Raw genomic sequence first — 12,117 nt, forward strand, 5'->3', positions numbered from 1 at the left:
TCTCGCCTGAAATACTTTTAAAACTACATTTCATGACACAATAACAGTAATATTTAGAAAATTATCCGAATAAATGGTGGTTGAAATACAATGCTGCATGAACTCAACCAATCAGCGTGTTTAGTGCCCAAGTCCCGCCCCCGAAAGTTCCGGACCTTTGAAAAAGTACTACCTTGCGAGCAGGGACTTTCTGAGGGGCAATTTTTTACCTGGAACTTTATTTAGATCCTGGTTCCTGCGTTGGAAACACACCGAGTACCGGCCCAAACCCTGCGTTCCATTCGGAAGGGCTCATCCCTACGCCCTAATCCCTTCACAGGGTTTACCCTCCGGAGTGAGCGCTTCGAAGGGTTGAAGGGTGTAGGGGACCAAACAGTTGTTTCTTGAAGTGCCCTTCTGCGTCATCACGGAGGCGCCGTCATCATGCAAATAATCTGCGCAAAGGATCATGGGAGCCCGAAGTGTCCATCAGTTGTACCCTTCGAAATCCTTCATTCCGAAGGGCCCTTTGAAGTGGCCAGTTTTGAGCACTTCGGTTTGGAACGACCCTTCAATATGGCGTCCATGATTGTTTTCACTCTGAAGTGCCCTTCGGAGGGTGATATATCCCATTTGGAATGCACCGCAAGTCCCTAGTTCCTGGGTAAAGTTCCTGCGGTGTAAACGGGGCTATATTTGTTGCTTGCCGCTATTTTTTATTCAATTTATAATTTCCTGAAAAAGTCTGAAATGTTAAAGAGCCACTGTTCTCCAGCAATCTACCATGAATAGATTGGGATTTGGGACGCAGCCATTTAAAGCAGGAAGTTGAAACTAATGTTTGGCCCTTGGTTCTTTGCAGTGGTCCAACTCCTCCTCAAGAAACCTCAGAGCGGCCAAGGACATGCAGAACTACAGACACGGATATCCAGTAAGAGTCTGCCATTCTCCTAAAATAAACTAAATAGTGCACTCTGAATTCGTTACAAAAACCCCTGACGTGCTGATATGATCTTCTATCATCTCGCTGTAGAACATCAATGAAGAGGAATGTCCAGAAGAAAGAATGACGAATTTAAAATTCTATCTCAATGAAATTAAATCGTCGCCTGATGGTACGTCTCCGCTTTCTCTTGAGCTGCAATAGCAAGTCCCGAGTTGAGGTGTATTGCACTTGTTTTCCTGTTGGCTTTGTTTTTGAGCTCTTGTCATGTTTCTTGTGGTCCTCAGATGTGTCGATTGAGACATTTCACACCGAGTGGAGAACTGATTACAAAAGACTGGAGAGAGTTCACTCCTACATTCAGTGGTAAGAAACGCGGCTCCTCATGATAATTGGTTTGCCCTGTGAGGGATTGTGACAGTCTGTCCAAGTCTCCTTTTGACTAGGTTTTGTTAAGCAGATGAGATGCTTTGGATTAGGGCTGTAACGCTACACAAACACGACGGATCGGAACAGCAGGGGGAAAAACTAAACATAATATTCCTTTTTTATTATTATTATTATTATTATTATTTAACAGTGGTTTACTGAACAAATTGCTATTTCTTGAAATAAATTCAATTATAATAAAAATGTTCTTAGGGATTAAAATCTACCTCAGCTTCTGCTCTAAACTACAGTGAGCCCTTTCACATTACTATAAGGTTACAGTTAACAACAGAGCCCCAACTTAAATTCAATTACTATTTATTTTTAACTATAATAATCAACACTCAACTTAAAAAAATTGCATGTAAATTGCACATAATGCAGTTTTTAAATTAACTTCTAAATTATAAAATTTCTATTTGTTGTTGAAATACATTCATTTACACAGTGGCTGCCATAACTGGTTTCATAACAGATTTATTTAAACATACATTAAATAATTTAAACATCACGAACAGGTAAAGTAAAATATAATGAGTTTATAGTCTAGTATTTGGTGAAATGCTGTTCTCTAGACTTGATTTTTCTAGTAAAAACGAGCTGTGACACTGATGACTTGCCTGAGGTAAATGAAATGCTACGTGATGTTGTTTACAAGCTGTTTTATTGACGTCTTTCCGCGGTTGAAACACTGATTGAGTGATTACATGAGATGTTCATTCATGTTTATTTCACCCGTACTGAAAGTTTCCGGGATGAATGCGTGAACCGTTACACCCCTACTTTAGAAACCTAAAGCTGTGTTGTTTGTAGGTTGTTTCCTCTGCGAGAGCCAGGAGTGAACTACATGGCTGCAGAGCTCACCAAGAAGGAAATCCAAGTAAGTCATGACGATCCCCAACTCTAATAAACCCTGTTCCAGAGACTCTAAACTGTGCTGTGGGACTGAAGCTGGCTCTCGTCCTGTCGTCCGCAGGCCTTCAGGGAGAGCGATGAAGCTAAGAGTCGTCTTCTGGATTCCTACGAGCTCATGCTGGGTTTCTACGGCATGCAGCTGCTGAACAGAGAAACCGGGGAGGTGAAGCGCGCCGAGAACTGGAGGGAGAGATTCGCCAATCTAGAGAGGTGAGGTGACTCCAGCAATCATTAAACATCTTCCTTCAAATCAAACGCTGGCTGTTCATTGCTCTTCTAGTGTACAGAAGAAATCTACTGTTTAGTTTCCAGGCATTCAGTAAGTTCCTCACCAGTACTGGGTCACAGGCCCCTCATCAAAAAAGCGTGCGCATACTTTTTAATACTGTTTTGGATATGGATATGAATCATCTGTGCACTCACAGTAAATGATAGAAGTCATTTGGCAGTTTTGTTTCCTACGAAATATATTCTTCGTCCAGCGCTCCTTTTGTTTCCGTTCTTATAAAATTACGGAGAGGCTATTTACACTGACTCCGCCCATCAACGTGTGATTGAGATTGAGTCAACATTACAAAAGACGCTGGTCAACATCAGCTCCAGTGATGTAGATGGTGAAGTGCGTGCTGTAGTCTTTTTGACGTGATCAACCCTTTTCAAATCTCATATCACATCGGAAAGGCATTTATTTTCAACAAAAATGAAGGAAATAATTGAAAATAAAGTATGGGGTAGGGTTAGAGTCGGTGTAGGGAGGGCTTTATTGTCCCAATAAGGCGGCATCCATTTAATAATTTGAGTTAAAATTATACTCAATACATTATTATTATTATTAGTTTCAGACCATTTGTAAACTCTTTTTACCGATTAGATCAAAATATTAATTGCTTTGTGAATTTGCTATTGCTGATTCTAAACATACGATTGACTGCTGAAATATTATCAGGGAAATGACTCTCGGGTCAGTGTACACCAATCCCATCGACACACGAGCATTTATCAGTAATATTCTCCCAGGGCTCGTGCTCTAGTGACGCCCCAGATCTCAGGCCACTACAACTAAAAACTGTCATAACTTAATTACATTTGATTAGTACCTTTTAGCATGTATGTAACTACATGAGGTGACTATTTAGTGAACATTGGCTGCGAGGTGGCATTATAATAAACTCATTTACTTTACTAATCTCGAGTCACTTGTAACAAAATGTTATCAAAAGAATACAGATGTATTAAACTGTTTAACAGATACAGGCTGATATATTTTGAAGTGTGGCAGATATTGAGTGAGTGGCCTATTTATGTCACAATGTCCAAACTTCACAAAACACATGAAAAACAGGACATTCTGACAAAACATTTCATAATTACAGCCATTTTAAATGATGAACCATTCATACCCATGTGAAGGACAGATGAAGGCTGTAATACTGATTTTGTTCACTAGAGGATAAGAAAACCTTTTAGAGCTCAGTTTAGCATTAGTGTCAATGGTTCAATACAAAATGCAAAGAAATGTATTTCTACAACCATGGTACACAAACATTTACTGAGTTTAATATAATTAGTTTGAAAAGAAAACTGATCTCCAACATGCTTAAATGTATAAATAATTCCTTATTTCATTTTGTGTGTGTATGTATATATATATATATATACACACACACACACACACATTATAAATAATTCCTTATTTCATTTTGTGTGTGTATGTATATATACACACACACACACACACATCCTAATGAAACTGAATATATTGCTTCTCTATGGAGATAGAGAAAATAGAGAGAAAATAGAATTGTATCTGTTAATAAATATCATAATATTTTTTGAAGAGACACTTAAAAACACTTTATGTTTTGAAAAGCTAGATGACAGTTTCATTATCACTAAATTGTCTATATTGGTGCTTGGACCCTGATGATTTCTGATTGCAGTTGTATTTTTTTTTTCGTAATGATAACATTAAAAACATTTTATACAATCATGTTGTTTTTACCATTTTATGCTTTGCATCTGATTTATTAATCACTATTAATGAAACCAGTTTTGTCACCAAACAAATCTGCAGTTTATTGAAGGGCTTTCCAGACAGCATAGTGACTTTCAGACAGAAGTAATTCTGTTGACTCCAAATAAAAAGTGAAAGACGTGCATTTGCTAGAAAAATAAATAATAATAATAACTACATTTCAGAATGACACGTGGGCTGATAGAGTGTATTAGGATGTATTCAAACCTTTTCGCTCTTTCTTTATTTCCAGACAGTCTTTCTCACATGCCACTAAAAATTATTTCACATCTGCTTTCAGAAACATGCACAATAATCTCCGAATCACAAGGATACTCAAGAGCCTGGGAGAGCTGGGTTTTGAGCATTTCCAAGCCCCTCTGGTGCGCTTCTTCCTGGAGGAGACCCTCGTCAGAAAGACCCTCAGCAGCATTAAACGCAGCGTGCTCGACTACTTCCTGTTTGCCGTGCGGGACAAGCGTGAGCGCAGGAAGCTGGTGCGCTTCGCCTTCCAGCACTTTGAGCCCAAAGACAAGTTTGTGTGGTGCCCCAGAAAAATCCAGAAACGCTTCAAGAAGAAGTCTGAGAAGCAGCAGAACTCTTCAGCTGGCAGCGGAGAGAGCGCAGCGCAGGACGAAGGCCATTCACCATACAAAAATAAAGACGGAGAAGCCGCAAGTGAACCAAAACATAGCAAGCCTATCGCTGATCTCACAGATGCAAAGAAGCAAGTCGACAGTGACTCCGTAATGAGAGTTGACTCTGAGAAACACTCTGAGGGCTCTTCAGAAGATCAGGAGCCCAATCCAGACGCTGTTCTCAGTAATGGCTCCAGTGTTAACAACGGAGAGACTGTCAGCGATGAGCCGAGCTGTGCTGAAGGCCAACAGGTCACCCAGAAGCCTGAGCAAGCGGCGGAGGCTTCGGATGCTGGTTGTGAGCGTGTAGCCGGTTCTAGCGCAGGATCAGCAGACTGTGACGACTCTCGGGACGTGACGGACCATCTGCTCTGTGCTGCTGACTCCCAGGAGGAGCATGAAGAAACTGCCTCAGGTACGAGTGAGGACAGGACAGTGACTGACAGCCCTAAACGCAATGCACCAACACAGTCTGAGAAGATTCCCAGGCCTGGCTTGATGATGACGAGCGTCCAATCAGAGAGCCATGAGAAGAACGCAACGAACTGCAACCAGTCGAATGGATCGGAGAAGGAAGAGCCGATGGACATTGTGGACACGAGTTCATGAATGACTCCTGAACACGATAAAGAACTGAAAATCGACAATGTATTTACTTACAAGATGAGATTGTACAAGACTGAGCTGTTTTTTAAAGAAGGGGTTCATTCAAGCACGTTTTCTGTGTGGTGGTTCGGTTATGATGAGGCCAAGTGTACACCTGTCTTGTTATAGCTGTTTTTTTCTAGTTTGAATGTTTATTTGTCCATACTTTCATACTTGCAGTTTTTCCAAGCTTTTTTCTTTTTCTTAAACTGAAACTGTGAAAGAGGAATGTGCATTCAACTAATAAAAAGCAACTATTGATGAGAATATTTAAATAGTAAAAACATAAGAGTTAGGATTCAGCAGATATACTGTATTTTTGCTGATGCAAAACTCTTTCGTGTTTTTAATGATATCCCTGAATTCAAATGAAGGAGCTTGTCTTTTACTAAGCTAATTAAAATTTCTGAGTTCAAAAATGTTCATTTTACATCTGCAGTCATAAACTATAGAAGCATTAATAAGCCCCATGATCAGACGTTGTATAAATCGATCCCTTAGTGATTCTTTGAATGTGCAGCAATGCAGTAACTCCAAATTTATAATTAAAACTCTTCCCACAGTACCATAAATTAACACTTCATGAAGCATTCTAGAATAAATATTTAAAAAAAACATGATTTAATGTTTAAATATTATTTTTCTGTCGTTTTATAATAATAACAATAATTAAATTGTACTTTTTTTTTGCTCATTTGCTGAAGCTCAGTAATAATAAAGGCAGAGGAACTTTAGGAAATAAAGGAAATGTGTATGTTTTGTCAATTTGATGTCTTTAATCCTTTTCCAATTTCATAGTGTTTTAAATCTGTCAAACCTCCTGAGATCAAGCCGTTTAAGAGGAAAGGAGACACAATGGTAATTGGATGAAGTGTTTTGTAGCTCATGCTGAAAATGTGAATGATCTTTGGACTGTTTTCCTAATGCTCACCATCTCACATTGAAATAATGAGTTATTGTTTTTGGACCTACTACAAACACCTGAAGGCTCCAGACCAGCAAACTGCCAAAACATCTGCTTTTATAGAGGCACACTTGCTGATGATCAGTTAATCAAAGACATTTGATTAGCAGAGCCTTATTGAACCATATGTGCAGACATACAGAGGAATTGAAATACCGTTTCTCTTCTCTCTCATCAAGTGTTTAGATTGTCAATGCAATACAGAAGTTTGTATAAAAAATTAAAAAAAATAATAAAATATCTGCAGTCAGTGCAATATAAAACAGATTTTTGTATGCAGGTAACAGCAGTGTACTTTTACTAAACGGATATATATATATATATATATATATATATATAGACCGAGTAAATAAATCTTGCAAAACTTCTGAATGAATATACATGAGTAAATGTAAACAGTGAACTTTGTTAATGTACAAATATATGTCCAAATATATGTAAACAATTTGTAAAGTGCAAATATACATCCAAAATATGTAAACATTTTGAAGTTCTGAGTATAAAGGCATTTGTAAGCTACAAGACAGAGAGCAGCAGTTTGACATTAGTGCAAAAGACTGTAAATTCTGTAAAGTGGTGAGAGTATAAAGTGTCCTTGTGCAATGAAAGAAATGTGGGGTGAACTGTAGATTTTTTAAAGTCCAGGAGTAGGTGGAAGAGGGGGGGAGGTAATGGACAGCCTGATGGACGAAGCTGTTTGAAAGCCTTGTGGAGCGAGCCTGGAGGCTCCGGTACATTTTCCCTGAAGGCAGAAGTCTGAAGTGGAGGTTTAACGGGTGTGAGCTATCAGCAGCGATGCTGATGGCTCTGCTAGTGAGGCGGGGGTGGAAGATGTCCATAAGGGAGGGCAGAGAGACACCGATGATCTTGCTGGCTGCATTCACTATGCGTTGCAGAGTCTTTCGACAGGATGCAGTGCTGCATCCGTACCACACTGTGATGCAGCTGGTGAGGATGCTTTCAATGTTGCCCTGGTAGAAGGAGCACATGATGAGGTGGGACTCGTGCTTTCCTCAGTTCGAGGAGGAAGTAGAGGCGTGACTGAGCCTTCTTGGCCAGCGATGTGGTGTTTGTCATCCAGGAGAGGTCTTCAGAGATATGCACCCCTAGGAACTTGGTGCTGCTCACCCTCTCCACTACGGCACTGTTGATGGTTAGTGGGGGGTGCTGTGGAGGTCTTCTTCTGAAGTCGATAGGCCAACTACAGTCGTGTCATCCACAAACTTGATGATGTGTTTGGTACTGTGACTGGGTACACAATCATGGGTCAACAGGGTGAAGAGCAGCGGGCTGAGTACGCACCCTTGTGGTGCCCCTGTGCTTAGCGTGACGGTCTTAGATGTTTTTCCGCCGACCTGTACATTTTGTGGATAGGAAGTCCAGCACCCAGTTACAAAGAGGGGAGTTGAGTCCCAAGTGTCTCAGTTTGTTTATTAGCTGCTGTGGGATGATTGTGTTAAATGCTGAACTAAAATCCAAGAATAGCATTCGCACATAGGAGTCTTTGGAGTCCAGGTGTGTAAGGGTTGGATGGAGAGCAGCTGAGATGGCATCTTCCGTGGACCTGTTGGTTCTGTATGCAAATTGGAATGGGTCGTGGGAGGGAGGAAGAAAGGATTTTATGTGCTGCATGACCAGTCGCTCAAAGCACTTCATAATGATGGGGGTCAGTGCAACGGGCCGGTAGTCGTTGTGGCTGGATGGGTGCGGCTTCTATGGGACTGGAATTATTGTAGTGGCCTTGAAACACTTGGGGACAACTGTTTGACTCAGTGAGATGTTAAAAATGTCAGTTAGTACATCCTTGAGTTCTTCAGCACAGTCCTTTAGGTATGTTGTCTGGTCCGGCTGCCTTGCGTGGGTTGATCCTCAGGAGGGTTTTTCACGCTGTCTGGGGTCAGACACACAGCCTCCTCGTGTGGGAAAGGTGGTCTCAAATCGGCCAAAGAATTCATTAAGGCAGTTAATCAGATATGTCACTGTCACAGGTCCGTGGTAGGGCTTTATAATTTGTTAGAGTTTTGATGCCTTGCCAGAGACTCTGTGTGTCTCTGGTGTTGCTGAAATGTCCAGATATTTTATTGCTGTATTGTTGTTTTGCTTCCCTGATTCCACGGGACAAGTTGGCTCTTGCTGTTGCTAGGCCTGCAGTGTCACCAGCTCTAAAAGCTGCGTCCCGAGCCCTCAGAAGCTTGTGCACTTCTCCTGTCAGCCGTAGTTTCTGGTTAGCCCGAATAGTGATGGTTTTTCTATGTGTGACGTCATCAGTGCACTTTGAGATGTAAGCAGTAACAGCTTCAGTATATTTCTCTATGTCTGTGTGGTTGTTGTAAGTTGCTGCTTCTTTAAAGATGTCCCAGTCTGTTGTGTCAAAGCAATCTTTAAGGGCAAACTGGGCCCCCTCTGGCCACACACGTACCTCCTTCTTGTTTGGTCTGGTGACTTTCACCTTCGGTCTGTACGCAGGTCTGAGCATGATGGTGATGTGGTCAGAGAGTCCAAGGCGGGGGAGGCTTTGTATGCTTCTTTGCTGTTTGTGTATGCCAAGTCCAATGTATTGTTGCCCCTTGTGGGAAAGTATATGTGCTGATGAAGTTTTCGTAGAAAAGCCTTTAAATCTGCGTGATTAAAGTACCCAGCAGTGATGAGAAATCCGTCCGGGTGTGCTCTCTGTTGCTCGCTGATAGCCTGGTAAAGTTCACTGAGTGCCTCGATTCGTTCGCTGTTGTTAGCGCTGGGGGGTATATAAACAGCGACGAGTAAAATCACTGTAAATTCCCTCGGTAGGTAGAAGGGTCGGCACTTGATAATAATAAACTCTACCAGCGGAGAACAGTGTTTACGAACAACAGCAGCATTTTGGCACCAAGCATCGCTGATATAAACACAAACACCCCCGCCGCGAGTCTTACCTCCCTCAGCACAGACTCGGTCAGCAAGAGCATGTTAGCCCAGCTAGCTGGATAGCGGAGTCCGGTATGTTGTCATTTAACCACGTCTCCGTAAAGATGTAAACACAACATTCTCTCACCTCACGCTGTGCAGATCTTATAAGTTGTATGTGGTCCATTTTATTATCCAGTGATCTTTCATTCGCTAGAATGAGGGATGGTATCGTGGGTCTGTGTGGGCTAGCTGCTAGCCTAGCCTGGATGCCTCTGCGTTTGCCTTGCTTCTGCTTCCTCTCGCAGTGCTTTCGGCGCCTCCTCTCTGGGTGAGGAGCAGCAGGCGAGGTTGGTGTTTTAGTTGGCCAGCGGAATATACCAAGGGCTCGAAGTTCCTCAGATACTGTGTTGTCCAAGATGTGGTTTATTGTCCTTGTTTCAGTTTCCAACAGGAAATGGCGACTGTATCTTACGTGAGACAAAGATGATGGCGAACTATACAAACATGAACGTGAACAAAAAGCACTCGAAAATGCACAATTTAAACTCTGATGTCAGAGAGAGAGGGGCCGCTGCGTCCGTTCACGCCGCCATCTATGTGTCATGTGACATAGTGCGGCCCAGTGGAAAAAAAGGTTGAGAACCACTGCCCTAAACAGTTAGCATCTCTTGATGCAAACAGTACTACTGATTCTGCTACACTCTTACATCTTGTTTAGACACTGTCTGCCCCTTGTCTTCCAGGCCAGCCCTTCCTTAAACCCTTCAATTTGTCTAACTCTCACATGCTCTTTAATACATTTTCCTTCCTCCTTTGTCAACTCTAACAGCTGATGACTTTGCCACATTCGTCATTAATGAGATTACAACCATCAGTGCACAATTCTCCACACAACAAACTGTCACACATCTTACCAGCAAACATACACTCGTTCACATCCTTCTCTCCACTCTCTGAGGCAGAAACTCATCCTTTCTAATCATCCTACTACTTGTCTGCTTGATCCTATTCCATCTCATCTCCTTCAAGCCATTTCTCCTGCAGTTATACCTGCACTCACTCATATCATTAACATATCCCTTCACACTGGTGTTTTTCCCTCAACATTTAGACAGTCTGGCTTCAGAAGTGGACATTCAACCGAGACTGCCTTGCTCTCAGTTGTTGAAGCCCTTAGACTGGCAAGAGCAGCTTCCAAATCTTCATTACTTATCTTGCTGGATCTGTCCGCTGCTTTTACGTTACGTTTTACATGGTTAACCACCAGATCCTCCTGTCAACCCTATTGGCAAAGGGCAGCTCAGGAACCGCACTCCAGTGGTTTGAGTCTTACCTCTCAGATAGGTCCTTCAAGGTATCTTGGAGAGGTGAGGTTTCCAAGTCGCAACATCTAGCTACTGGGGTGCCTCAGGGCTCAGTTCTTGGAAAACTGTTACCTCCTGGTGGAATGACCTGCTCAACTCAATTTGAGCAGCAATTCGAGTCCTTAGCCATCTTCAAGAAACGGCTAAAGATGCATCTCTTCCATCTACATGTGACCTTCTAACACTAACACTCTCTATTCTAATTCTATTTATCTACTTCTTGCCTTTCTATTTATAAAAAAATAAAAATAAACACTTTCTACAGTGCCTTGCGAAAGTATTCAAACCCCTTTATTTTTTCACGTTTTGCAATGTTGCTGCCTTGTTAAACTGCTTTAAATTACTTTTTTCCCCACATTAATCTACACTCCATACACCATATTGACAAAGCAAAAACACAATTGTCACAACTTCATAAATTTATTAAAAATTAAAAAAAAAACTGAAATAAGTACATTGCATAAGTATTCAACTAAATATTAACTGAAGTACCTTTACAGTCTCAAGTCTTTTTTGTTTGATGTGACAAGCTTTGCTCATCAGCATTTGGCAATTATCTGCCATTCTTCTCCTCACCTCTTAAGCTCTGTCAGGTTGGATGGGGGCAGATGCACATTTTCAGGTTTCTCCAGAAATATTTGATTTTGTCACAGGGGTTAAAGCAAAAAAAAATATCCTGAGCCTGAACTTTTTTCTGGGGGTTGCGGGGGCGGGGACACATACACAAGGTTATTTGGCAAACAAAAAAAAGAACATTATTTGAAAATGATTTTTTTTTAACTAACTAGTACCGTATCTGTCATTGCCATTAGCCCTTGGCAGGCTCAGACTACAGATTATGGTGGGATATTTGAACAGCAATACCAAGAAAGTTTACTCACTACAATATGATGCAAACACATGTAACATTTAGGATGCTTTTGATATCAAGTTTTGCTGGTTAGCTTTGTCCTTGACCTACGATGACCTACAATCTAAAACATGAAATTTCTGAAATTGTTTTGTTCAAAACAAAAAATGGTAAATTAAATACTAGGAAATTAATATAAAATAGGAAATATACAAAGACAGTTTACTACAGAAAACTATAGTTCAGTTCAATTAACAACAACAAAAACATTAAAATTGTCCAAGAACTGATAACTTATACAGGGTTCATGCAGATACTGCAAAACAAAATTCCAGGACTTTCAAAGACTTGCACTAATTTTTTTGGTTTTCAAGGACTAAAATCAGATCTCACTTATCAATCAATATTGTTATTATCTTTCAAATTCTAATAAATAAAGTAATAAAACAAAATGGTACAAATAAAGTGCAGCACATGCAAAGAATGCAAT

At 40.9% G+C, this 12,117-nt stretch overlaps 1 protein-coding gene and 1 long non-coding RNA gene across 2 annotated transcripts in view; one reads left to right on the forward strand and one right to left on the reverse strand.

The window, feature by feature from the left end:
• Window positions 1-6,188, forward strand: part of LOC107706812 (opioid growth factor receptor-like) — a 9,437-nt gene extending 3,249 nt beyond the window's left edge. The window contains exons 2-7 of the mRNA XM_016510646.1: window positions 842-910; window positions 1,013-1,094; window positions 1,210-1,288; window positions 2,165-2,231; window positions 2,328-2,476; window positions 4,582-6,188. Of these exons, the coding sequence (XP_016366132.1) occupies window positions 842-910; window positions 1,013-1,094; window positions 1,210-1,288; window positions 2,165-2,231; window positions 2,328-2,476; window positions 4,582-5,527 (1,392 nt within the window). The 3' untranslated portion in view covers window positions 5,528-6,188. The remainder of the gene's footprint in view (window positions 1-841; window positions 911-1,012; window positions 1,095-1,209; window positions 1,289-2,164; window positions 2,232-2,327; window positions 2,477-4,581) is intronic.
• LOC107706813 (uncharacterized) overlaps window positions 1-11,630 on the reverse strand; it is a 22,938-nt gene extending 11,308 nt beyond the window's left edge. Inside the window, exon 1 of the long non-coding RNA XR_001636185.1 lies at window positions 11,559-11,630. This is a non-coding gene — a long non-coding RNA (uncharacterized LOC107706813). The remainder of the gene's footprint in view (window positions 1-11,558) is intronic.
• Between the last annotated feature and the right edge of the window lie 487 nt (window positions 11,631-12,117).

The sequence above is a fragment of the Sinocyclocheilus rhinocerous genome, unplaced genomic scaffold, assembly GCF_001515625.1.
Source record: "Sinocyclocheilus rhinocerous isolate Xijiao unplaced genomic scaffold, SAMN03320098_v1.1 scaffold4583, whole genome shotgun sequence".
Taxonomy (NCBI): Eukaryota; Metazoa; Chordata; class Actinopteri; order Cypriniformes; family Cyprinidae; genus Sinocyclocheilus; species Sinocyclocheilus rhinocerous.